At 33.7% G+C, this 26,676-nt stretch overlaps 1 protein-coding gene across 1 annotated transcript; it reads left to right on the top strand.

The window, feature by feature from the left end:
* The first annotated feature begins 1,044 nt into the window (after positions 1–1,044).
* On the top strand, positions 1,045–26,078 carry LOC143202223 (uncharacterized). The gene is made up of 5 exons (XM_076413554.1): positions 1,045–1,373; positions 21,715–22,369; positions 22,430–22,731; positions 24,772–25,403; positions 25,463–26,078. The coding sequence occupies exons 1-5, from the start codon at positions 1,157–1,159 to the stop codon at positions 25,604–25,606; spliced, it is 1,950 nt and encodes a 649-aa protein (XP_076269669.1). The 5' UTR covers positions 1,045–1,156; the 3' UTR covers positions 25,607–26,078.
* The last annotated feature ends 598 nt before the right edge of the window (positions 26,079–26,676 follow it).

Here is a 26,676-nt window from a genome sequence, read left to right as displayed (position 1 = left end):
CTATATAATGTTTTCTCGCGAAAGAAAAGACCAAAAATCGTTATCCCATCTGTAGAGTTAAAGTAAAATTATTTGTGAGTTTAATTGTTATTTCATCAGCTTACTTGCATTTGTTGATCTAAATTGTGCTTTTATCTCATTTTCTATGGTTATGGAATGAAATTGTTTCCCAATTTTAAAATTTTTGGCGCGGGAGAGGATGCTATTCTAATGTAAATTTCACTTGTAAACACACTTCAGCACATTTCATGATCAGATATAAACATACGGTTTTTTTCAACACAAAATTATTATTGAGTAATGCATTTGTGATAGAGCAGTAATGTATTATTGAACAATAGTTCGTCAGGATTCACTGGCATCAGATTAAAGAGACTGTATGGTGGCCCTTACAAATAAGAATTTAAATCTTATACCTCTCTATAGTAAAACAAAAAGGGTGAGCTATTATTACAAACAAACTATTAAACGGAATAGAATAAAAAGATGCATGGAGTGAACAGAAATAATGAATAAAAATAGATATTTATTTTGTTATAGCTATCTCGTTATCCTAAAGTGAAAAAGTGTGTAGTTCAATTCACAAAAGATACACATTTAACATAACATTTCCCAAGGTGTTTATAGAAATTTTATCTAGTATTTTTATTTGATAATTTTTCGCTGACGCTATACTGAAGGGGGCAAAATTTTTCTAACATTTTCATGATGTAAAAAAAAGGACAATATAAGACGAAATGGAAATGAAATAAATATACCTATACTTATTTAAAATATAAATAACTATTTAAATTATCTGTGGTAACACCCAGTAATTTTAATATATTTATTGATAAGCAGACATATATTTGGATACTTATGTATTTATAGTTTTTTAAATATAGAGTAGTAAAAAGACAATTTATGCTATTTTCTATATAAATGTTAAATGAGTTTTAAGAGCCGTGTGATTTTTAATTTTAAGTAGGTGTATGTTAGTTGTTTTTTGTTGATAACATATGTATATATATATATATATATATATATATATAGTTGATAACATACGTAGTATATTTTAAGCGCATCAAGAAAACTATGGTTCCATATCTCTGAAATATAATTGGAGATAACAAGGGACAATTTGTACGATGCAGTAATTAGTTAGAAGGCGCGAATCATGCAGGTTTTGAAGAATTTTTCCTATTTGGGACGTCTTCCGCCAAAATTTTTGATCTTTTGGGTGGTCGGTTTATTTTTAGCCACGACAATATATCTCGGCGATTTATTACAACTAAAGTGGTATCTAAAATTCGATCTGGTCAAATACAACCTGGATTCAACACCAGCAACTTTTGTGTTCGACAGTTTGAAAGGATATCTTATTAAGACACCAGGTAAATGTAAATATCATTAAGTGAAAATATTTAGATAGTTTAAATTTAACTGAAAATAAAAAACGTATTTGAAATAGCCTAATTAAATGTTTGTTGTCATATTTCTGACATTTGTTAGTTGAGTGTTAACATTTTTTTACAAGCGGAGTTATCACATATCCAAAATTTTATGAAATCGTACTTTTTATTAGACTATAGATATAAATTCGCTTGCTTTTCCCTGAAGCTTAATCTGATATTATCAACAGCAAACTGAAATTTATTGGGAAACACATTGTTTAATTTTATACTTTATTTTTCGTTGTGGAGATGCAGTAAGGTAAGATACGGCATTTATTTTTGGGTGTTTTATACCGAAAATTGTTTTATTTATTACAAAACTAATGAAGGATCAGATGATTTACAGACTGGGAGTACGCGACATATAATTGGCTATCAGAGAAAAATTCTTTTTTAATTTATATTTCTATTTCAAAAAGTATACAAATTAGTTCCGAAAAAAAAACAAATTAATTGGAAGCGGCATTATGTATGTTCACCTTTATTTTATAAAAGGATATAATATAATACCATCATTTAATAATCTAACATATTCGAAAACAAGAATTTTTCATTCTAGTCGTGTGAAAAAATTAAGGAAAAATTTCGTACATATATAGCCGTTTGTCAGATGTTATTTGATTTTTAATTCCATTGAACCTTTTAATCGTTCAAATCCTTTAAAACACTCACTTTTGGGTGTTGAGCATAGGAAATCTAAGATTAAATCGTGAATCGTAATTATATTTCCATAACGACGGTTAACATATTAATGGTTACCATGGCAACAGAACTGACAAATATTTCAACTTACATTACCTTTGAAATATCGAAATAAAAAACAGAACCCAGATTATTTAAATTGTAATGTGTATGTTTGTCATATTAATACTAATTTTGTACCTAAAGGTATAATAGTTTATTCAAAAAACAAATTTTAAAAAAATTAGACACTGCCAAGTGGCCAGTTGTGACAGTAATTAGTGTCAATAGTGACATACATGAATAATACTCATAGAATAAAGAAAGTTTCTTTATTCTATGATAATACTCAAAAATAATCATTAATACCATAATTTTGTACCTAAAGGTATAATAGTTTATTAAAAAAAAAGTAGTTACTGCCATGCGGTGAGTTGTGACAGTAATTCAATAATACTCAGGCAACTTTTATATCAACTTTTGCTCTCAGTATTACTGATATACGGCTAATTAATGTTATTTAACAACATTGCTTCGAAATTTTAGAGTGCTTTATAATTAATACAAAATTTGGATAACTTAACACTATAATTATAGATAAAATTAGTTTATACACTAGGAAAAAATAACAAAGCTTGATTGAAATTGAAACATTAAAAATACTTATTGCTTGAATTGTACACACAAATAGTTCAGGATGTATGACGAAAGCACTCTTTGACCGCCATCTCATTTTTTACCTAGATATCTTATTGCTTTAAATGATATTTGATGATAAGCTAAAAAAAGATTTCTCACGTCTTTTGGGAAAAGTCCGAAGTATATGTCAACACTTTTTCTTATATGTCAGATATTTTGAAAGTTCATTCTCTTGGTACCTGGCAAAAACTTCGTTATGGACCTATACCATGCTAATACTTTCAGTATTTCTCTCTTCGTTGGTCTTATTCCATTTTCTAGTGTATTGTAGCAACGACAAGTAGTTCACACCATATAATTTCGAAACACTTCATAAAAAGCACTACGTTTATAAGAAGACACTTATTAATTTATCTATGTGTAAAATATGTGAAAAAGTATTTATAAAATTATACAATGAACAATCGCGGTTGTGTGGATAAGATTTTCGCAGTCCGTAGTTTCGCAAGCTGAACTTGTACCCCTAAAAATACCTACATTTCATTAGACATCTTACGATGGTTCCCTTAGCTGTGTGCGAGCGCGATATGATTTGTCAAATTCATTTCAGATATAAGTTCAGTTTCAACTTTCGTGAGATGAAGACGTATTATTTCAATACTTTCCAGTCTATGAAAAGATACCCTTTTAATAAGGCTGTATTTCATTGCGGTAATTTAATTGATAGTTAAACAAACGCATAACATATACAACTATATTATTACGGCGTACTTAAAGTGAAATGAATGCGTGTTTACGTGATTCAATACAAAGACCGTTACATTTCTATTGCTTTTCTCTCTTTTCATTGCTAAAAGAAATATATCCTTTAAGAACAGTATTTTTATTTAAAGACGAATATAGTAGTATGCGAGGAAAATATCACTCTGCAGAAAAATTAAAATGAAATACTAATAACAAATTAGAAATGGCCTAGCTTCTATAACAGGTCAATCGAAAAGTCCCCGGCCTGACACATAGATGTCGCTACTAGAATTAAATCCATATTTTTTTAGTTAACCCTCAAAAGATGCGTGTATAAATTTGAAAGTTGTCGGATCAGTAGCTTGTGAATTATAGCATTTTGAGTGAAGAAACTTCTGTTATTGTGAAAAAAATGGATAAAAAGGAATTTTGCATGTTGATAAAACATTGCTTTTGAAGGGAAAAATACAGTTGAAGCAAAACTTGGCTTGATGCCGAGTTTCTGGTCACTGCCTCAGAAAAATCAACCATCAAGGATTGATATGCTAAGTTTAAACGTGGTGAAATGAGCCCCGAAGACGGTGGACGCAGTGGACTCCCAAAAGAGGTTGTTAAAGGTTGCCACAAAATTATTTTCAATGCCCGTAAATTGAAATTGAATGAAATAGCAGATACTAAGATATCAACTGAATGTGTACATCATATCATTCACTAATATTTGATCATGAGAAAGCTCTGTGCAAAGTGGGTGCCGCGTGAGCTCACTTTTGACCAAAAACAACGACGAGTTGATGATTCGGAACAGTGTTTGAACATGCTGAAGCGTAATAAACCCGAGTTTTTGCGTCGATATGTTACAAAGGATGAAACATGGCTCCATAATTTCACTCCGAAGTCCAATCGACAGTCATCCGAGTGGACTGCACACGGTGAACCCATTCCGAAGCGTGGGAAAACGCAATAGTCGGCTGGCAAGGTTATGGTGTCTACATTTTGGAATGCGCATGGAATAATTTTCGTTGACTACCTTGAAAAAGGAAGGACAATCAACAGCATATTACATAGCGTTATTGGACCGTTTGAAGGACGAAATCGCCGAAAAACGGCCGCATTTGAACAAAAAGAAAGTGCTGCTTCACCAAGACCATGCATTGTACATACATACACTCAAAAATTACCTGAAATTCACCATTCCACTGGTGTCCAAGGTCAATATTTTCCCGGAATATATTGATTTATTTATACTTTCGGATGTACTTCAAGGGAATGAAATGTCAAAGTACTCCGTCTGGTTCTTGGCGTCTGCACTCTCCTTATCTCAAGTGCTGTCCGGTTCCAAATATGCCTGGTTTGCCACTTAATTTTTGACACTTTTAAAATATCGATATCTTAGAAATGAGCTTATCCAAATTCGTACTCGTAATCGTACTCGTAAATTCGTAATCGTTCCGTACTAATGTATGTATGTTTCGAATATTTTTTGTTGTAAATAATCATGTCATAAATAAACTTTATATAAACAAATATCAGACACAAATGTATTAGATGGCAAAACAAATTTCTACACTAAGAGTAACCAAATACTTTATCCTGTTTAAAAGCATTACAAATAATTATACTATTAAAGCAGCGAGTTTTGATACAATAAAAATACGAGAACAGTTTGATAAACCAGTGACTTTTTAAATTTTCTATGCAGTAACTTTAAATGCATCACTGCTGCCCTCCGCATCCATCTATTAATAGGATACTGTGAGATTTTGTGCAAGCTCTGTTATTTTGTTTGTGTTTGACAGCCATTGGCAGCGGACAGTTTCGAATCGAAGTCGAATTTTAACAAAAATGAAAAGGAAGTGATTTTCGTATGCTGACTAAGCATTATATTTAGCGCAAAAATATCACTGAAACCAAGGAAAGTATTTGTTTCAATGGTTAAGAATAGGTTTACTGAGTTCCGTTGTAGTCGTACCCGCACAAGTGACGCCGAACTTCCAGGCTACGCAAAGATATTGCTACGTCATAGATCGTCAATAAAATTTATGGAATGATATTGAATGATTAGAGATTAAAGTACATGAGATGGCTGAGGGTGTAGGCATCTCAACTGAGCTTGTATATGACATTTTACATGAACATCTGTTATGTAATACGATCGATACTATCCAGCCATCTATTCTTTAAAGTATCAGAATGGTGAACAAGTGAAACAGGTTGGTCTGTTTTTACACTCAGTATCGCTGTTCGATAAGTCGCCTCTTCTTTCCGTTAAATAACATAATATTTTCAAGTAAATTAATAGTTTTTATTTTACAAACCCTTTCACATGTTATAAATGACGCAGTGCATATAAAATATAAGTTAAGCTGTTCTTTTCTGAATTAATTCAATTAACCAGAGTCAAATTAATTATTAATAAAAGAAAACAGGTTGACGTTGGATTAGCAATCGTTCCGCATTTATTCGAAGTGTTTCTTGGTGTAGTCCGTGGATTCCCGATACGTGTTTCCCAGTTCAAGGTGTACGGCCAGCAAAGGCGAACTTTGTGCTGTATTGCTGTGAATTAACGTAGTCTACTAGAATTTGGACAGAAGCTTGCAATTCAGCGTGGACGGTTACGAAAGTCGGATTGCAGTAACTCAGTTTCTTAGCCGTAGGCTATTGGAATATGGAGTCACCAAAATTTGGGTAGAAACAGTGCCATTTTGAAGATTTTTAAAGGCAAACTGGCGGACGAAGATACAGGCGATACTCAAACATAATTTTACAATAACTATAAGCTGTCTATATGGAATAACAACCACGTACATCTCTGTGTAGCATTCCTTTTCTGGGACATTTTTACCACCGGATCCTTACCCGGAACTTTATTTATTTCAGGGAATATACTTCTCAGGGTTTATAATTTTTTACTGGAAACATTGGTAAATCCGTTGATAGGGTAAGGTTCTCGAAAAATATAATATTCTCTCAGGATGCGATTATATGAGACAGAGAGCAATACCTAAACACGATAATCTCCTTAATGTACTTGTACCTTAATAAATTAGTCGTAAGTACATTGCTTTAATGAAATTATCAGTCTGTGAATCAGTGGTGCTAACAGAACAAATAAAAGGGCTCCAAAGGCAGTTGCACTTCAGGAGCTATCGAAAAGAATCTCCAATAGCGATAGGAGAACACAAGTTTGTTAACACACGTGACCTCTTCAAATGGGTCTTTGGTGATATTCAGCAGCCGTAATCCGAACGAGTGTATCCGTTTCGAAACATGGATATATCACAAACCATCAGAAACTAAGAAACAATTTTAAAAAGTGGTATTCTTCAGACAAACGCACGCCAAAGAAAAGAGAGTTGTGAGTGTCGATCGGACATATATTTTTGGGTTGTAGGCTAATTGATTTTTTTATTATTACTTTTAGTATTTCAGCAATCTGCCCAGAGGGCAATACTTATTTGTTACTAGCTAACCCGACAGACTTCGTACTGCCTCAATCGATAAATAAAAGACCTAATTATCCATAATTAATAAAAAAATGCTCGGTATGAATGAATTTTTATTATTATTTTCGATTAATTACACATGATGTTTCATACTTAAAAACAGAGTTTTCCTGAAATACTGGCTATTTATAAGATTTCAATTAGATATTTGAAGACACACAGTTATGATACAGTTTGTTAATCAATTTAAAGCTTTCTGATTAACTATATTTTTTGTTTTGTTTTGTGGTGCATAAATAAACAAAGATGACGGTTTTCCGACGCGCTAACGCGCGAGTTATAATTTTCCATGCGCGAAACAGAGAAACTCCCAAGAAACTCCCAAGTTGATTCCGCAAACTTCCAACGACTGGCCTTGAGATTTATTAATGGTCATCACGAAAGCCAGACTTTTAAAATCGAATGGTAAATCCGTAGGAAGCATCGGTATACGCGGGATCAAGACATCCTCTCCTTTGTATTTTCCCTTTATGATTGTTGCCTCAATGATGTTATTCATCGTCTTTTTCACAGCCAGTCTTGCTCCATTGCACAGTCTTCAAGTTTTAACTTCAAATTGTTAGGTGGTAATCCAGGCAATTCCAGTGAATTTAAAAACTCCGTGGGATAGTTGACTACGTCATCCTGGTTCATAATGGTGTCGACTGATTTAAAGGAAACGGAAGGTCCCGGAAGAAAATGGACTGCCAAATGGACTACTGTAGGGTGTCTTTCATGGATCGCAAATGAAAAGATACGCCAAATTGCTTTGTTGCTACTTACATAGCTACTCATCTGGTACTGTGACATTTCGTCATTTGCACTGGTTACAGCGAAGACGGCCATATCGCTACCTTTGTTAACATATTAATTTTTGTACTTTATCGACTTCACAGAGTTACAATATTCTACATTGATGTGAATCTCAAAAGCTTTGGATAATATTGGCGAGTATGGCACGATCCAACGATTGTCTACATCAACATTTTGTCCTCTTATCTTCACAACTACCGATCGCCCATTGCTTGCAAACTGATCGCCGACGATACAATGGTTAACCATCATTTCCCGTTATGGTTTCAGCAATCAGGTCTTTTGGGTATCGGTTAGAACACTTGCCGTCAACCATACAGGGTGAATTGTAGTTGAAAACTCCGCAAGGTCCATGTATCATGTGGTTGGTAACTACTGCATGCAATTTAGGATCAATTGTGGGAAAGTGGGCATGAAACTGTCCTGTATAATATGTGTAGCGCCAAATGATGTCATCTGGAAACAGCTGTTATATTTCTGAATGTTGGCCAAGAAGTGCTTCCAATCATTCCGTTCATTTCCAATCCCAGAAACTAAAGAACGTAAAGGATTTGGTGGTGGGACCAATTGCGGCAATTTTACTTTGCCACCAGCACAACATAATCCAGTAGATTCACAACTGTATTTTAACGCCTTGCAATATTTATAAATTATTGTCATTTCCCCAATTGTTACCGATTTGTCGGCACAATAATCTATTGCCGCATCATAGAGGAATGCAGCTCGTTCCAGGGTCACAGGAGTACTGTGTCTGCGGTATCACTCAATTTCAATATGTCGTGCTCGCTATTGTTGTGTTTGATATGCACGAACTCGTTGCATTCTAAGCCTACCTACTTCATTGTCACTCTCTAAAGAACGCAATTCTGACATAACAATACGACTATTTTCTTGATCTGTCTCTCTCTGGTCATCAATGCGGCTAGCACGTGAGGTAGCTCTTCGCACATTTGATTGATCGGGACGACCTAAGTTAGCTCATCTTCTCCTCGGCATCGTAAATTGTAATTTATCAAAGTGATAAAAGTTGTCGCGCACTTAGCAGTAAAGTATCACTATCACAAAAAATACAGCACATAATTTGAAATGTCACTATCACAAAGGATCACCGAAGTTAAGAGAGTTCTCGCGCACGTAGATTGTCGGATTCGATTCTCGACATCAAAGAAAAAACAAAATTATTCACCTTTTAAACCTTCCCTGGACAAAATTATCCAAATTGGTCCAGTCGTTCTCGATTTTTAGCTAGATTAACGAACAACGTACTATACAAGATGATGTATATAGATGTATGTAGATACAATACTATTTATAATATACGATATAATACTATTTTAATTAATTAGTCTTATTTTAAAGCTTATTCTAAAGCCCATATAACAGGTCAATTGAAAAGTCCTCGGCCTTCCATAGCAAAACAATTTTTTTTGGCAAAATTGGTTTTTTTATTCAACATAATTTCCTTCAAGGGTAATACACTGATTATAGAGACCCTTCAACTTTTCGATACCATTTTGTAGTACTATTTGTCCTTTGCTACAAAATTGTCCGCAGTTTTGGTGATCACCTTTTCATTCGACGAAAATTTTTTCCCAGTGAGCATTCTTTTGAGATTTGAGAACAGGAAATAGTCGCTGGGGACCAGATCTGGAGAATATGGTGAATGAGGAAGCAATTCAAATCCCAATTCATGGATTTTTGCCATCGTTTTCACTGACTTGTGACAGAGTGCATTGTCTTGGTGAAGCAGCATTTCATTTTCTTTTTCTATATTTCTTATAGCTATCTAATAATCGCTGTTGATGGTCCTTTCTTTTTTAAGGTAGTCAATGAAAATTATTTCATGCGCATCCCAAAATATAAACGCCATAACCTTGCCAGCCGACTATTGCGTTTTCCCACATTTTGGAGCGGGTTAATCGTGTGCAGTCCACTGGGATGACTGTCGATTGAATTTCGGAGTGAAATGATGGAGCCATGTTTTATCCATTGTCACATATCGATGCAAAAACTCGGGTTTATTACGCTTCATCATTTTGAAACACTGCTCCGAATCATCAACTCGTCATTGTTTTTGGTCAAAAGTGAGCTCACGCGGCACCCACTTAGCACAGAGCTTTCTCATACCCAAATATTCGTGAATAATATGATGTACACGTTCAGTTGATGTCTTTAGATTCTTTTCATTCAATTTTAATTTACGATCATTCAAAATTATTTTGTGGATTTTCTAAATAATTTCGTCGGTAACAAACTCTTTTGGGCGTCCACTGTCTTCGGTGCTCATTTCACCACGTCTAAACTTAGCATACCAATCCTTGATGGTTGATTTTCCTGGGGCAGTGTCCGTAATCTCGGCATAAAGCCAAGTTTTTGCTTCAACTGTATTTTTTCCATTCAAAAAGCAATATTTTATCAACACGCGAGATTCCTTTTTATCCATTTTTTTCACAATGACAAAAGTTACTTCACTCAGAATGCTATAATTTACAAACTAATAATTCTACAGCTGTCAAATTTATAGAGGCATCTTTTGCGGGTTAGAGCTAACTAAAAAACATATGGATTTAATTCTAGTAGCGCCATCTATGTGTCAGATTAGATTAGATTAGATGGTGTTAGACATTTTAGTTTACTCACTTCTCTCGAAGTACATCACACAAACACGTTGACTTAAACTCGTTATTGGGTCTAGAGGAATATTACGTTGTATTATTTCATTGGAAACATAGTAAGAAGCATCGTTAATAGCACGCAATACTTTATTTTGAAACCGTTGTATGATGGATATATTAGAACCGATAGCTAGCGGTTCCCCATATTCGGATTCTGTATGACGAAATAGGTTTGAGTATAGATTTATACAATAATATCTTGTTATTTAATGATAAATTGGATTTGCGCCCGATAAGCCAATACATTTGGGATAGTTTAAGTCCAAATTGTTTCCATTTGGCGAATATGCACTTCTTCCAAGTTAGGTGCATACCAAGGTATTTAGCATCCTCAGCTTGCGGGAGTTGAAAATTATTGATATAGACTGGTGGACATGTTTTTCCACTGAGAGTAAAAGTTATAGGACTGGATTTTATTTAGTTGGCTTTTATACGCCATCTTTTCAGCCACTAACTTATAGGCCGGTAGGAGGTGACATCTTCTGGTGTTTTCCTTGATTTGAGAATCATAATTATTTGAGTTACTTTCCAGATACTAGGAGGGCTCAATGAGTCGAATATCTTGATAATCAAGGGTAAAATGGTAACTGACAAATAGCATCCAGAACTTTCCGACAGGTTTGATATTGATATGAAACAATGTTCGGGTGCACACGTGAGTAGTCGCAATGACAAGAATCCATATATTAGGCTACAAATAGCTATTTTAGACAGCATATTCTCCATATACAACATCCTACGACTATTTTCTGTTTCTAAACCCCAGGAAATTGACCGGTTGGTAAGAGATTTGGTTCGAATGAAGAGAATTGAAAATGAACACTGAAACAAACAATACATGATTGATGGTCGTGAGAAAAACGTACTTGAATGTAATAAAAATTGAGATATTGATATCGATATATTGACTGATATATCGAGCTAAGAGGTATTGCGAAATAAAATGTTTTTCTACCGGATAAAGTATCTATATTATATCTTTCGTATAAGTACTGGATTTTGAGCACTTTAAAACATTTGTTAGGGAATTAGATAGTAAAAACAATGGCGTATATTCAGATTGAAATGTCTACAAAAAAAAGATAACTAATAAAAAATCAAAAAAATTTCTATTAAGAGGGCTGCATCACGCCACGGACTTTAACACTATTAATAAATACATATTAAATATCTTGTGGAATTATTGATAAATTACAAATAACTTATAAACATTATTGTTATTTGTTTTATACTAAACAATGTTTACTTATTTATGTACGGTTCTAGTTGACTGAAATAATCTGATTCTTAATATGGCGTTGATTAATCAAATGAAGTTTTTAAGACTGTGTGCATGGTGTCCTTTTATATTTCAAAGTCTGCTTTTTACCAACGTGGGGTCCGAATCCCGGTCCTCGAGATTAAGCTTAACGACTGGCCAGTGACCAACTTAAAGACCATCCCAGAAGACATCAGGTCTTACCCAGCCTGGTTACTGGCGTGACTGGGAAGGTTATTCCTTGTCGGATTTTCCACTGTTACCTATAAAGACATTTACAATTACAATCACAATCACATAAGGTACATCCATGCCACAGCAGGATTCGAACCCGCTCAATAGTAGCAGGATCATCTTGTCGCCTCAACCACTGCGCCACCAAGACGGTTGCTTCATATATGTTCTCTACAGATTTCTGATGCACTAGTTTCATGTTGTTGAAATGTTTTGAGGTGATTTTTATTTCAGACAATATCTTTATGTATGGTTCTTAATTTCCTCAAGGTTGCACACAAGTATTTCTATATTAATATATTTAATTAGGAATTCTAACTGTGCTTTATTCTAACTTAACATATCTAGACTATATCCTAATCTAGGTAGAGTTAACTTGTTTGTATTATTTTCTTTAATATGTTGGCCCATGTTATATTGTCATTGTCATTCGAATCCATTTTTGTTATTAAGTAATAGATTTTTCTATATTCTCTAGTCATTCCACACTAATGTTTCAGAAACTTCCAAATATTGTTTCTAATAGCTATTGTTAATATTTAAATGTCTGCTGAGTATTCATATACTTTGAGTTTTAATCCCAATTTTACTAGATCAGAATATGTTTCCTTGATTGAAAATAATCATTGAAGTATGTTGCGACGCAATTTTAATTATTTATTTTTAACGCAGTCGTTTAAATTTAAGTTTACGAAAATTGTATCTTCTTCAGATTGTAATCTTTTTTCTGTTGTATAGTCTAGGGGTCTAATTTATTAGACCATTTAACTGATTTTCGTAATATTTTGGGACAAAATATAATATCGCATGCTATCGAATGTCTGGTGATAATATGCCAATCAAGAAAGGGTTATTCGATCGACTCGTTGTCGAGTATTTCGGATAATAGGGTTTCAAGTACCGGGGCTGCGAGAATTCCTTAAGAGTCCGAAACGCACATGTTCTACCGGAGTGAGAAGTTTCTAGCTGGAAGAATCGTACCCCGATATACTGAATAAATCGGGGTACAAAAAAGGGTTTCTTGGACCAGTCTTGTCCACCACCATTGATAACGGAAAGTAGTATTGTTAACAGCATTTAAGTATATATTATTTAAGTATATATATATATATATATATATATATATATATAAATATTAATAAATAAATAAATATTAATTTACAACCTTCTTTTCTCTCCTACATCTCGACAAAAGGGTTCATGATCAGTATAATTAAGGTCTGAAGTATTTAGCTTCGGTTTATTAGCTTTGTTATCTTTTTAGAATATTTTAAATATTTATAGCCTTTCTTCAGCTTTTAAGTGCTTGTGCCTCTTATTCCTGGGAAGTTATGGTTGTTAATCTCGAAATAGGTTTTGTTTTCATAAAAAGGACTTAATGGCAAATATTTATTTATATTATAACTTGGATTAGCAAAGATGTTTTCCTGATTGAGTGAAGTGGAGTCTTGAGGGAGGTTGTAAAACATTTTAACATTTTTGATATTGTTGGGAGGAATTTCGATTTGATAATTTTCAAAATCACCATGGAAGTAAGATGATATTGTGAACGGTTGATTACATTTACACTATTCGTTCACTAAGTAGTGATTTACTGCTTTTTAAAATGATCGACAGTAGGGCGATCCGATAAGTATTTAGCCTCACAGCCCGATGGCACCACTATCGCAAGAGAAATTTATTATCGTGTAGTATACTCTCGTATACGGCTACTATCGAAATTACTGCCGATCGGACTAGTAGTTTTGTTTTGATCTCGTGTGGAAGAGGCCGTCCGGGGATTAAAAAAATTGAAAAAGAGCAATATCGGTCGATGATTCGATTCTTGTTTTTGGAAGCGAAATCGCACAGCGATATTAAAGAGCGTTTGGATACTGTATACACTCTTCTCCTTGGATGGCGACCGTCAAAAATGAGTTTAACGAGTTTAATTGTTGTCGCACGTCGGTTTTTGATACGCCACGCCCTGGTGTCCAGAAACGGCCAAACCACCGCAGGTGCGCGAGATAGCTGAGACAGTAGGCACTTCAAAAGACCGAGTGGGTAACATCTTACATGAAATTTTGGCCATAAGCAAGCTGACGGCGCGATGGTTGCCGCGTTTGTTCACTCGAATAAGTTTCTGCATCATTTCATGACCATCGATGATACATGGATCCACTGGTACACACCAGAGACCAAGAAACAGTGGACTTCACCCGGAGAACGTGCTCTGAAGAAGGCGAAAACTGTCCTACCGGCCAGGAAGGTGATGGCCATCATTTTCTGGGATTTGAAAGGTGTGATCTACATCTACTATCTGGAGAAGGGCAAAATGGTCACGGCGCTGTACTATGCCGAATTATTGGGCCAATTTGACGCCGAAGTGCAGAAAGAACGAAAAGCATTTTATTGATTTAGACTATAACTTGAGTTATCACTTGAATTTTTATTGGAATTATTTTAAAATCTATTTTGGCTTGTTATAATTTCATAATATCTTATTAATAATCACACTGTCCAGATTTTTTCAACATCACATTAGACAAAAAGCAGAGCAGAGCAAACTCAGAATCAAAGAACTGTACTGATTAGTCGAAAGATTACCGACAATTGTCCAAGACACTACCCTTAGAGGATAATATACTTATAGAATACAAACATCAATAAAAGTACAAATATGACTTCAATAACGTCTTAGAAAGACTGTTATTGCTATGAGTTTATGATACGTATGCGCTATGATAATTGAGTTCATTTAAAATAAAAGGGATACGCGCAATGGGATAAGGATAAGGAGCGGGATAATATGCGGTTGTGATCATCAGAAGTCTCGGGTTGAGAACTTCTCCACCTTTAAATTTTAATCGTTTGCGTATCGTCGTGCGAATCACATTGTTCATCAGTTTATTTATCACCGAACTCGTTCAATTACATAGGTTTGGTTCGTTTAGATTTCGAAACATAATGATTACCGAGTCAACCCTCAATTTTAAATTGTAGCGTGGTAAGCTAAGCACATCCAAGGAGTTTAAAGATTCAGTTAGGGAGTTGATCGCTTCATCTTAATTTGTTACATATTCGGTAGATTTAAACGAATTATTAAATAGAGTACAAACGATTTGATTCTGAATAACGACGCTTGTCATCCGCATCTTTGTTCCTTTAGAACTATACTAACGTGTGTACCCATGTTGACAGAACAGAAAAAAGTCTATGATGATACATTAATGAAGGCAACTAACTGATGATGGGAATTGGTATACCGGGTGGAACCGGGAAGATATTCATCATGCCATTAATGCTGACCACAGTATGTACGAGATTCGAAACAGAAATAAAAAAAAATTTAATAATTAAATAATTAATTTAATAATTAAATCTTGATTTTTAACACATGAAAGGGTAATAAGTGCAAAGAAAATATACTTTAAATTTTAATTCTTTTTTAATTTTTTTTTATATATATTTTAAAGTCTCTTTTTACCAACTATGGGTTTATCTGGACTGGGCCTAAAGTTTAACGTGGGCTCCGAGCCACGGTCCTCAGCATTAAGCCTACCGACTGGCGAGTGACCAACTTTAGATATCATCCCAGAAGACATCCGGTCTTACCCAGCCTGGTTACTGGCGTGTTTGGGATCATTTTCCTTGTCGGATTTTACACTTTTACCTAGATTTTAACTGGAGTACTTAAATACTTGTACAGTTATCGAAATTTGTTTCAGACCAAATGTCGCAAAGAGCATCGCAATTTTCGCGCAACAGACCACTAATTAGTTGATACTGAAAAAAAGTTACCTTTGAACAAATGAGAAGAATGTATACTGAACACAGGTTTTTAGAGTTGAGTTCGAACTGTGTTTATAGCAAGATACAAATGTTGGTCGGGAATTAGTGTTTAAAATTATTTTTTGTATACCCTGATTTCTATCCTTCATATTCGAACCATTGTCGTATACTTGTCCGCGCATATTGTAAATATATGAACCATATTCTTCGAAAGTTTTGTATAAAAAACCAAACCTTTACCTGAAAAAACGCTGTTCAACACTAAATTCATAATTTTTTTTTAAAAATTACTCTCAAATTTCTGTATGAAGATGCTTAATTTGTTGAATTTATATCCAAGATGAAGTGACATACTTTTTTGAGATCTATTAATATCTACAGACATAACTGGAGAGGATAGCATATATTTATATTTTAGATAGATAAAATCTTTATGTTAAATTACACTTGGACGATTCAATTGGATTTACTTTAATAAACATATTTAGTTATTTTGATATTATTATCTTAACGGTACTTGTATGTATTAGGTAATAAACATACTTAATTGTTTTTACATCAAATGTTTATATCTTGTTTTGATCTTGAATTTTTCGTTTTAATTACATTTATCATGTTTTTTTTTCTCTATAGATACCATAAGGTAAACACATACTTGATATGTCACGTACTAATATATTATATTTATTTTATATATGATTATTATTTTAATTATATAATATTTTTAAAATATAAATTCGTCATATTCGGTATAAGATTTTTAATATTAAAAATGTTAAAGCACCTATAGCCAATTTTGCCGCATCAACTTTGAATTTTAGTACATTTTAGATTTGACATAACAAAATTCCAATAAATTAAATAATAAAATAAAATAATGTTATCATATATAATTTATTTTAACATTACAGTACATCTAATCATATATCATCGAATGACTTCACATTAATTATACAGAAGCAATAGTTTGTACGTTAACATTTTTAATGTTGTGTAAGGCATCTCTTCGATACCTAATCCAGCTAATTAACAATTTCATATCTGAGTAATGTATTTTACTTTCATTAGTGAATATATTTACTTTTTACGTTTAGATTACGTTGTTTCCTTCGTTGCAGTGTTAAGTCATTTTTATATCACTGTATTTCTTCTTAATAACTTCTGTTACGAGTACTATGTGTGTACATATTTCTTAATAAAATTAGATTTAATCACTGCATTCTCCCTAATGCCTTTGTCATATCTACAAAACAGTTAGTATTACTTCTCTACTCATACATTATAACCAAACGCTCATGTTTTCTCTGAAGACTTACACACATATCTATAGTCTATTCAAAATAGCAGTGAACTCAAGTAATCTCATTTTAAGACGTTAATACGTCGCAATGTTGACGAATTTAACTTTGGAATTTAGTTTATTTTAGCTTTTATATATTACAACATTTTAATGCAAATTAGATAATGAAACAAAAATGTTATAAACTATGATTTATTTTAACATTACGGATCAATCTTCACTGCTATTTTGAATAGACTATATGTACACAGTTGTTATACAGTTATGCTACATTCATTATATTATAATAAATAATCTTTAATTGTTGCCACTCTCATCACCCTGTCTCGGTAATTGTCAGCATTGGATTAAAATCTCCGATACGAAAAGTCAAGCAACTACTCGATGTTTTTGTACTTTTCATAAATTTGATCTCTGATTGAACTAACATCAAGATGATCTCGATTAGTCACCCGCTTCGCATGAGAAGGCTTTCGTTTCGGTTAATTTAATATTATATTATTTTTCGTTTTTGAAATACTTTACGATTAGTCACAGTACCTATACCAATATTCAATGCAGCTGTAACATGTTACGAATATTTTCAATAATAAATGCAGCAACTTAGTATTGTTGTATCTACACTTATCTCTTTAACGAATTTTATCGGCAAGAGGGCTATATTCGTGGCTGATATTTTTTTCTTTCAATTGAATTGAAAACTTTCAATTATTTTTGATAAACCTTTAAAATTGCTACTTAATATTAAAGGTTTAATGTATATTTTGCTTAATTTTGGAATTTGAAATTTGCGAATAACATAACTCGCTCGCGTCGCAAATTTAGTTCCAGACCACAGGAAAGTGCACAAAACGTAATATATTATAGACTAGTTGGGCCCAGGAGAACTTATCTTATTACAAAAAATCGCTTCACTTAATTTTGGAAAAAAACACTTTATCCCGTCCCTTTTATATATTACTTTCACAAATTTCCTCATTCAAAGTCGAGTTTTATGGCGTAACTATGGCTCAGAGCACATGAAAGGGAAAAAAACTCTAAATTTTGATTTTGAACTTCCAGATCCATTATTGTTTTCATTGTTTAATATTTTTAACTATTCAGTTTGACTCTCATTGGGAGATAGATGATCGGGAAGTATGTCTTCACTATGAAATGTTGATTTCGATATTGAATTGACAGTAATTCAAAAATAACAATGTGTGTGGTGATAGCTAGTTTCACGCTATATTATCAACATTACAAAGGCAATAAAAGTTTTATTTTCATTCAGCAAAGACAGGAGAGTGCCATAGCATGATGTACAAAATAGTTGTGGGGTCCACATCTTATCTTGATATATAATACCTCCAAAATATATTTTCTCGGGTAATTTTTTCCTTGAGACTTTAAAATGCTCTGTTCACACACGTAACAAAACTTGTTTAGTGTATTTTGGACGTGCAGCGACTAGTTTTCTTCACTATTCATCCTGAAAAACGATACGCTTACTCTTATAAAACGTCAATCACAAAGATGCTAACATGTAATGAACAATTTTGTCAATAAAGATAAGGCCGACTAATATTGATAAAAGGAGGTTTGTTAAAAAAAAGCTAACTGCGTCTCCCTCCAAAATAAGGCGTGATAGAAACAACAATAAACAAACAAGGCATCGACTGCTTACATACTGTAACTAATATAAAGCTATAATTGCAATCAATTTTGTGGGTAGCGAAATCGTGTCAGGTATTGTAATTGTTATGACTCATGTAAAAGGTAATCAATCCTATTGTAATTACCCAACAATTATTGTCAAATATTTTCACACACAGGTCAATTGAAAAGTTCCCGGCCTACCATAGTAAAACACATTTTTTTCGCAAAATTATTTTTTTTATTCAACATAATTCCCTTCAAGGGTGATACACTGATTATAGCGACCCTCCAACTTTTCGTCACCATTTTTGTAGTACGATTTGTCCTTTGCTTCAAAATAAGCCTCAATTTCAACGATCACCTCTTCATTCGACGAAAATGTCTTCCCAGAGAGCATTATTTTGAGATCTGAGAACAGGCAATAGTCGCTGGTGGCCAGATCTGGCGAATACGGTGGATGATGAAACAATTCGAAGCCCAATTCATGGATTTTTGCCATCGTTTTCACTGACTTGTGACACGGTGCATTATCTTGGTGAAGCAACACTTTCTTTTTCTTCAAATGCGGCCGTTTTTCGGAGATTTCGTTCTTCAAACGGTCCAATAACGCCATGTAATAGTCTAAAACTAGCAAAGCGTTAAAATAACGTTTCCCGGTTTATAACCTGTAGTTGTTGTAACTAATATTTTGAAGAATTTTGCAGATATTTAACAACCAAAGGTTTACGTGTTCAAACGTATAGCATTGTATCTCTTTTAACTGGAAAAAAATGAAAAATATTGTCTGATTCTAAAATTAATTTATAAATTTCGGTAGACAATATATTAAACATCTTGATGACGTATGTTTACTGCTTCACTGGATTAATTATATATTCAAAGAAGAACCTGTAAATTACAATGGATTAGGTTACATTTCTCTAGATAAAGTAATAGTTGTCCATTTGCCGTTATCCGTGGAAGGATCAAAATTCAATTTTCGACATTCATTACTTTTGTTGTTTTATTTGTCTGCTGCCAAAATCCATCAAAAAATTTTAGAAACTTATGGCCTTATACCATATTTTTAATATATTTTTATAATAAAATCCAGTCATATAACTTTTACTCTCCGTAGAAAACCATGTTAATAATTGTCAACTCTCGCAAGCAGTAGATATAAAATATTTTTGTATGTACCTATATCGATGTCTAATTTGGAAAAGCACATACTCGCCAAACCGAAACAATTTGGACGTAATCTCTACCAAATGTATTGGCTTATCGGTCGCAAATTCAAGTTATCATAGATAACAAGATATTATTGTATCAATCAATACTCAAGCCTCTTTGGTCATATGCATCCAACAATGGGGAACCGCTAGTAAGTCTAACATATCCATCATACATCGGTTCCAAAATAAAGTGTTGCGTGCCATTGTCGATCCTCGGTACTATGTTTCAAATGAAATTCGTAATACAATGCGATATGCCTCTAGAACCAATAATGAGGGTAATTCAACGTGTTTATGTAAAGTATTTCGAAAGAGTGTCAGTACATCTCAATGTACTCGCTAATCAGCTAAATATGCGAAGTGGCAGTGAACTGCGTAGACTAAAACGTCTAACACCATCCGATCTGATTATTGGACATATATAAACCGTAGAATAAGATTTAAAATAATACTAATTAATTAAAATAGTATTTTATACAGGTGATCACTTAATGAAGCGATTTTCTACATGCCATGTAGATGTAATATAAACATAACAAATACTTATTACCCTCTGGGCAGATTGTGGAACTATTAAGAGTAATAAAAAATATATACGGCGGTAATGTGAAATGTTCTCCACCTGAAAATGAACGATTGATATTTTCATTGATTGTTAAAAATGCTTTTATTTTCTACACGATCTCCCTTGACTTCAACACACTTGATCCAACGTTTTTGCAACATCAGTATTCATGACTCCCGGTTGTGACAGTCTGGAAGGTTTTAAAAATATCTACCTACGGCTCTCTTAACTTTTGTACGTTTCACACTAGATTACACATTGGATATGAAGCTCTTCCCAGAAGTAAAATTTCTTAAAGCTTGGGAACAGATGCAGATTTGATGGTGCCAAATCATAAGAATATGGAAGATGACCAAGTCGTCGGCAAATGTTCCAAGTGCTGTTTCTTTTGTTGTTAGGATATCAGCAATATAGAGTAGATATAGGAGTGGTCTACTAATGCTCGCTACAACACGCTAAAACTATTTCCAATAAAAACCGAAACAACTTAATATTTAATAGTATCAATACTTACCTCTCTAACAGGTTTTACTGGCAAGAGGGGGCCCCCATTATCTCGTTCCCGTTTGAGATAACTGATTAGAGACTCAATCTGTCTCTGACTCATATCTCTTATATTCATCATCAGACTGATAACAAATATTAAACAGCAATTTAAAGTGTATCAAAACAAATCTTAGGTTACATTACGTTACCCTCTGATTTTTTCCTCCATCTCCTTCCCATATTCTTACAGTTTAAAGTGAACGGCCACCAAAAGCGGATTGTAGCAGCTCAGTTTCTCAGCAGTAGACTATTGGAATCATAAGTCACCAAAATACCACGCACATACCTTTAGTCGTTTTTTTAGGAGAGAGACGTTATCTTATATCACGCAACTTACACTTACACATTACTCTAATGACTGTGTAATCGACAGAACGAGGCCATGTCTTTACGTTAAGATTGAATGTTGTGATGAGTGGCACGTCTGGAGATAGGGGTTTAGTTTATGTTAGAATATATGTAAATATAATGTCGTTTTGTATCGCCGTTGAACAAGTCGCTACTTTACGTCAAATAAAATAGTTTTCGAAGTAAAATAAAAGTTGTTGTTATTTAAATCCATTCATATTTCATAATTAGTATATATTTGAACATTATTTAGCGATATTTTTTTATATTAGACTCTCTACCCTTATTTTCGCAACAGTAGATGACAAATTTATGATCATTATATTTTAATATTCACTTTTATTTTATTCTTATTATTATCATCACTTTTTAGGTTGCAGTATACCAAACATGGATCCTTTTCATAGCTCGGTAAAGGATTTTATATTAACCCCATCCAAGATTATATGTAACGACGGACTCCCACCACTCTTTGATAGTAACCTAACGTCCATATTTAGGATACCTGCTGCCACCCGTTACTACGACATATCAAAAATGGCTTGTTGCTATCAGCCATTCACACGTAAAATTGCTAATAAAAATCAAAAAGACAAACAAGTAACTTATGACGCCGAATGTCACAGTTTCGACGGTCGCGCCGTACACATCACTGACGAATTCGTGAAATTACTTTGTACAAGCGGCGAAACAAAAATATACGAAGACTACTTTGCTTTCGTGCCTCTGAAAACAAAGAAAACCGTTCCCCAAGCCGGCATTAAGAAACCTGATGTATTAATCGTTGGATTGGATACGGTTTCTCGAGTGAACTTCTACAGGCAGATGCCCAGGACCGCAAATTACATCAACGAATTAAATGGTATCGAGCTAATGGGTTATAATAAAGTGGCCGATAACACCTTCTTAAATTTAATGCCAGTCCTAGCCGGCATGTTCGAAAGTGAGCTACAAGACAGTTGTTGGCCGAACAAAAACGATCATTTTGACAACTGCCCCTTTTTGTGGCAAAATTTCAGTAGTTTAGGGTAATTTCGCATGTATCTTGAGGAACACCAAATAATTATTTAACGGTTATTATTTTATAGATACACGACAGCATTCGCAGAAGACTGCGCCTGGATGGGTATATACAATTTTCAAAAAAACGGCTTCAGCGAACAACCTGTTGATTATTATTACAGTCCATTTGATTGGACTGCTATCGACGCAATTGGAAACAACAAGAATATCAATTGCAACTTATGTATGGGGGCTAGGGAAGACTACGTAGCTTTGATAAATTATGCCGAAAAATTCGTTCGTCAGATGCGAAATAACTCCCAGCCATATTTCGGATTCTTTTGGGAGTCCAGTCTCACTCATGATTACCTCAATTTTCCTTCGCTAGGTAGTGTATCTTAATGGATGGGAGAAAAATTAATTTTGACGTATTTTTATGTTTTTCAAAACGAATGTATTTGTGTAAATTTCAAACACTAATCCGCGATATATGCACCGTTTCGAGTGATTACTTTTTACCACTTTTTTGATAAAACGATACCTCCGTGAATTTAGAGATTTCTTAAGGAGGTTTCGAGCTAAAATATCCTAAAGAAGGACAAGTAATAGATTCCGATCCTGTCGACGAAACCCTCATCAATTTGGAAACCCAGCAGATCATAACATAAGTGAATATCACAAAGCACTGTAGTACATAACACTGTAGACGTCAACAGTAAATCCTCAGAAAGTCAACTGTACTGCTCTGCTGTTTTTTTGGGCCTAAGTTTTGACTGCGAACCTTCCAACTAATGAAGATAACAGGTCAATTGAAAAATCCCCGGCCTGACATATAGATGGCGCTACTAGAATTAAATCCATATGTTTTTAGTTAGCCCCAACCCTCAAAAAGTGCGTGTATAAATTTGACAGCTGTCGGATCATTAGTTTGTGAATTATAGCATTTTGAGTGAAGCAACTTTTGTTATTGTGAAAAAAATGGATAAAAAGGGATTTTACGTATTGATAAAAAATTGCTTTTTGAAGGGAAAAATACAGTTGGAGCAAAAACTTGGACAAATAAGGATTGGTATTCTAAGTTTAGACGTGGTGAAATGAGCACCGAAGACGGTAAACGCAGTGGACGCCCAAAAGAGATTGTTACCGACGAAAACATTTAAAAAATCCACAAAATGATTTTGAATGACCGTAAATTGAAATTGAATGAAATAGCAGACACTCTAAAGATATCAACTGAACGTGTACATCATATCATTCACGAATATTTGGGTATGAGAAAGATCTGTGCAAAGTGGGTGCCGAGCTCGCTTTTGACCAAAAACAACGGTGAGTTGATGATTCGTAGCAGTGTTTGAAGATGATCAAGCGTAATAAACCCGAGTTTTTGCATCGATATATGAGAATGGATGAAACATGGCTCCATCATTTCACCCCGATATCCAATCGACAATCATCCGAGTGGACTGCACACGATGAACCCTCTCCAAAGCGTGGGAAAACGCAACAGTCGGCTGGCAAGCTTATGGCGTCTGTATTTTGGGATGCGCATGAAATAATTTTCAATCTATGAAATCCATGAATTGGGCTTAGAATTGTTTCCTCATCCACCGTATCCGATCAAAAGCTTGTGAGAAGTCCAGGAATATTTCAGAGCAGTATTATTTTTCTTCGGGTACCTTTTTAATAACCGCTGTTGCTTTGTACAATTGTCGATTGTTAAGTGGTGATTTAGAATTCCAAATTGGAAATCTAGTATTTTTATAAAGTTTAAGCTTTAAGTTAATTTAATAGCAGTTTCTGAAATAATTTTGAGATCGCAGGTAGCAGCGAAATAGGCCTGTAATACTAAACATTTTATGTCGATTTGTCAGATTTCTTAATCATAATTATTTGTGCTATCTTAAAACATTCCGGAAAATGCTTCAGTCTCAGACAGTCATTAAATAAATATGTAAGTCAACATTATGATTGCATTTCGTATCAGTTCTTTAACTAATCCAGGTGAAATATTATGAATTCCAGAAGCCTTTTTAATATTGAAGTTGCCAATTCACGGCAACTTCCATTAGAGAAATCAGTTTTATAGCAACATCAGGTTAACAAACATATCCATTGTAAGTCTTTAGCGAAAAGTGAAACCGAAAATTAATTATCGACACACCCGCAATAAAAAATAAATCTATGATAATAATGGCCCATGGAATATGTTTATTCTCAATTTTCAAAACCTAATAATCTTTAATTGGGTAAACGAATGGCACTACCTTTAAATCTAATATGTTTTGTGGACTGTAACCTTTCAAACGCGTTAAAGAATTGATACTGATATAAATAAATAACAGTAAAGATATGTATGCGACTGTAAAACCAAAATTACTTTTTCCCCAACCTTATATATATTAATTTTTTTTGCTGATTGTATATTTAGGCGACTGGCGATATTACAATTTCCTAAAACAATTAAAGGAGAATGGCGACTTGGACAACACCATATTAATATTTATGAGCGATCACGGCATCAGATGGGGCGACATTCGAAAAACGTATCAGGGCCAACTGGAAGAACGATTGCCGTTTGTTTTTATTGTGCTTCCGGACTGGATCAAGTACCAATATCCAATAGCTGTGACCACGCTGAGAAAAAACAGCAGAAAATTGACTACTCCCTTCGATTTACATGAGACTCTGAAGAATTTCTTGGACCTTAATAGTTTAAATAGAATAAAAAAACCGATAGCCCCCGCCAGGGGATATAGTTTATTTAGTGAAATTCCTGCGAATAGAACCTGCGAAGACGCTGCCATAACTAGTCATTGGTGTACATGTCAACAAAGTGTTGAGGTCCCAATCAACAATACTCAAGTAATAGAAGCAGCTACTTTTACGGTTTCCCACATAAATGGTTTATTGAAAGGTTATGCCGAATGCGCTCCGTTAAAATTAGATAACATTCAAACCGCTCGTTTGCTGTATCACGAAGGAGAACATATAAAAAACAGTGAAGATTTGAAAGATTTTACTATTGTTTTTGGTACAATACCGAGTAACGCGATTTTCGAGGTAATAACCTATTAAAGTAATGTTACTATTCTTTCTATATGTTGTTAAATATATTTCAGGCTACTGTTAGATTCGTTAAGAATGTATCAGATTCTATTACTGGAAGCATAAGCCGATTAAACCTCTACGGCAAACAAAGTTTGTGCATGACCGATTACCATTTAAAGTTATATTGTTACTGCAGTAAATTATTAATGAATTAACTGTTATTTAATGTTTTATGCAAAAACTAGTTGCATGTACAGTTAAATTGATCAGTATTGAAAGGTACTGTAAATTAATTTATTTTCCTCAATGTATTGGCGAGTATTATTTTACGAGTACTTAGTATGAGAAAACGTCGAATGAATTCAATTATCGAATAATTACTGAACGACTGATTGGAAGTTTTGCATGAATTCATTCCATCGTTTTGATTATTTACCGATTTTAGCTAATTTTTAATATTAATTGTTTTTAATGTATAGTTTTGTCTTGATTCTTGTTCAAATATACGATTTGCTCATACCAGTCTACATAGTATTAATATAGTGGCGATCTACATATTTATATTTATTTATTATCATTATAACTGAAGACTGTTTGCAAATTTTGATTTTTAGCTTGTTTTTTGTTCATTTGATTATAAAATCGTTATATTTTTGTACATCTTATTAAAGTAACATAGAAACATTCTATTAAGATTATTTTTCCTTTTCCTTTTTCGCGCTACTACTTAGGCATTTCCAAGTGCCACGATGCATAGTAGTAACTATTTCTACAGAATTCCAATTGATGTTCGGTAAACTTCGGCAGTTTCCGCCTGATTATACGGCGTTGCCATTTACAAGCAATCAAGAGATAGAATTCAACGAAGCCATTTTGGATTTGATCCTGGTAGAAAGTCTGCGTTGTAATGTTAAAAATTTTGTTGTTTATAGTTTATTTGTTCTTGTACTGTTCATATTTTGAATATAAATGGTAGGCAGTAATGGATAAATGATCAATTTATGAATATGGTCAAAAAAGCTATTATAACACTTTTAATTGGAACAGACATATGTGGACATTCCATCGAGCGGCGTATCCATTCAATTTTAATTTTTATTTTATAAATTGTATTCAATCCTATATCAAAATCATTATATTCTAGGCATAGTTGACCTTGAAAAAGTAAATGTACAGATAGATACGACTCGATGTCTTTTATGTGGGTATATCTCATCAAAATAACAGCTCGTTGATCATATAGTAAAGCCACAGCATTAAAACTGAACAAGAAACATTGAAGTTT

This window comes from Rhynchophorus ferrugineus, unplaced genomic scaffold (assembly GCF_030347505.1).
Source record: "Rhynchophorus ferrugineus isolate W39M unplaced genomic scaffold, kcgeb_rfMv2 rfM9, whole genome shotgun sequence".
In the NCBI taxonomy this organism is placed as follows: Eukaryota; Metazoa; Arthropoda; class Insecta; order Coleoptera; family Curculionidae; genus Rhynchophorus; species Rhynchophorus ferrugineus.
This window is presented reverse-complemented; position numbering and strand designations above follow the sequence as displayed.

Bases quoted from the DNA above. Each gene is read 5' to 3' on its own strand.
- LOC143202223 (XM_076413554.1), top strand. From the start codon at position 1,157: ATGCAGGTTTTGAAGAATTTTTCCTATTTGGGACGTCTTCCGCCAAAA. The intron at 22,732-24,771 runs GTAGTGTATCTT...TTGTATATTTAG, and splicing joins CCTCAATTTTCCTTCGCTAG to GCGACTGGCGATATTACAAT. The intron at 25,404-25,462 runs GTAATAACCTAT...AATATATTTCAG, and splicing joins CGAGTAACGCGATTTTCGAG to GCTACTGTTAGATTCGTTAA.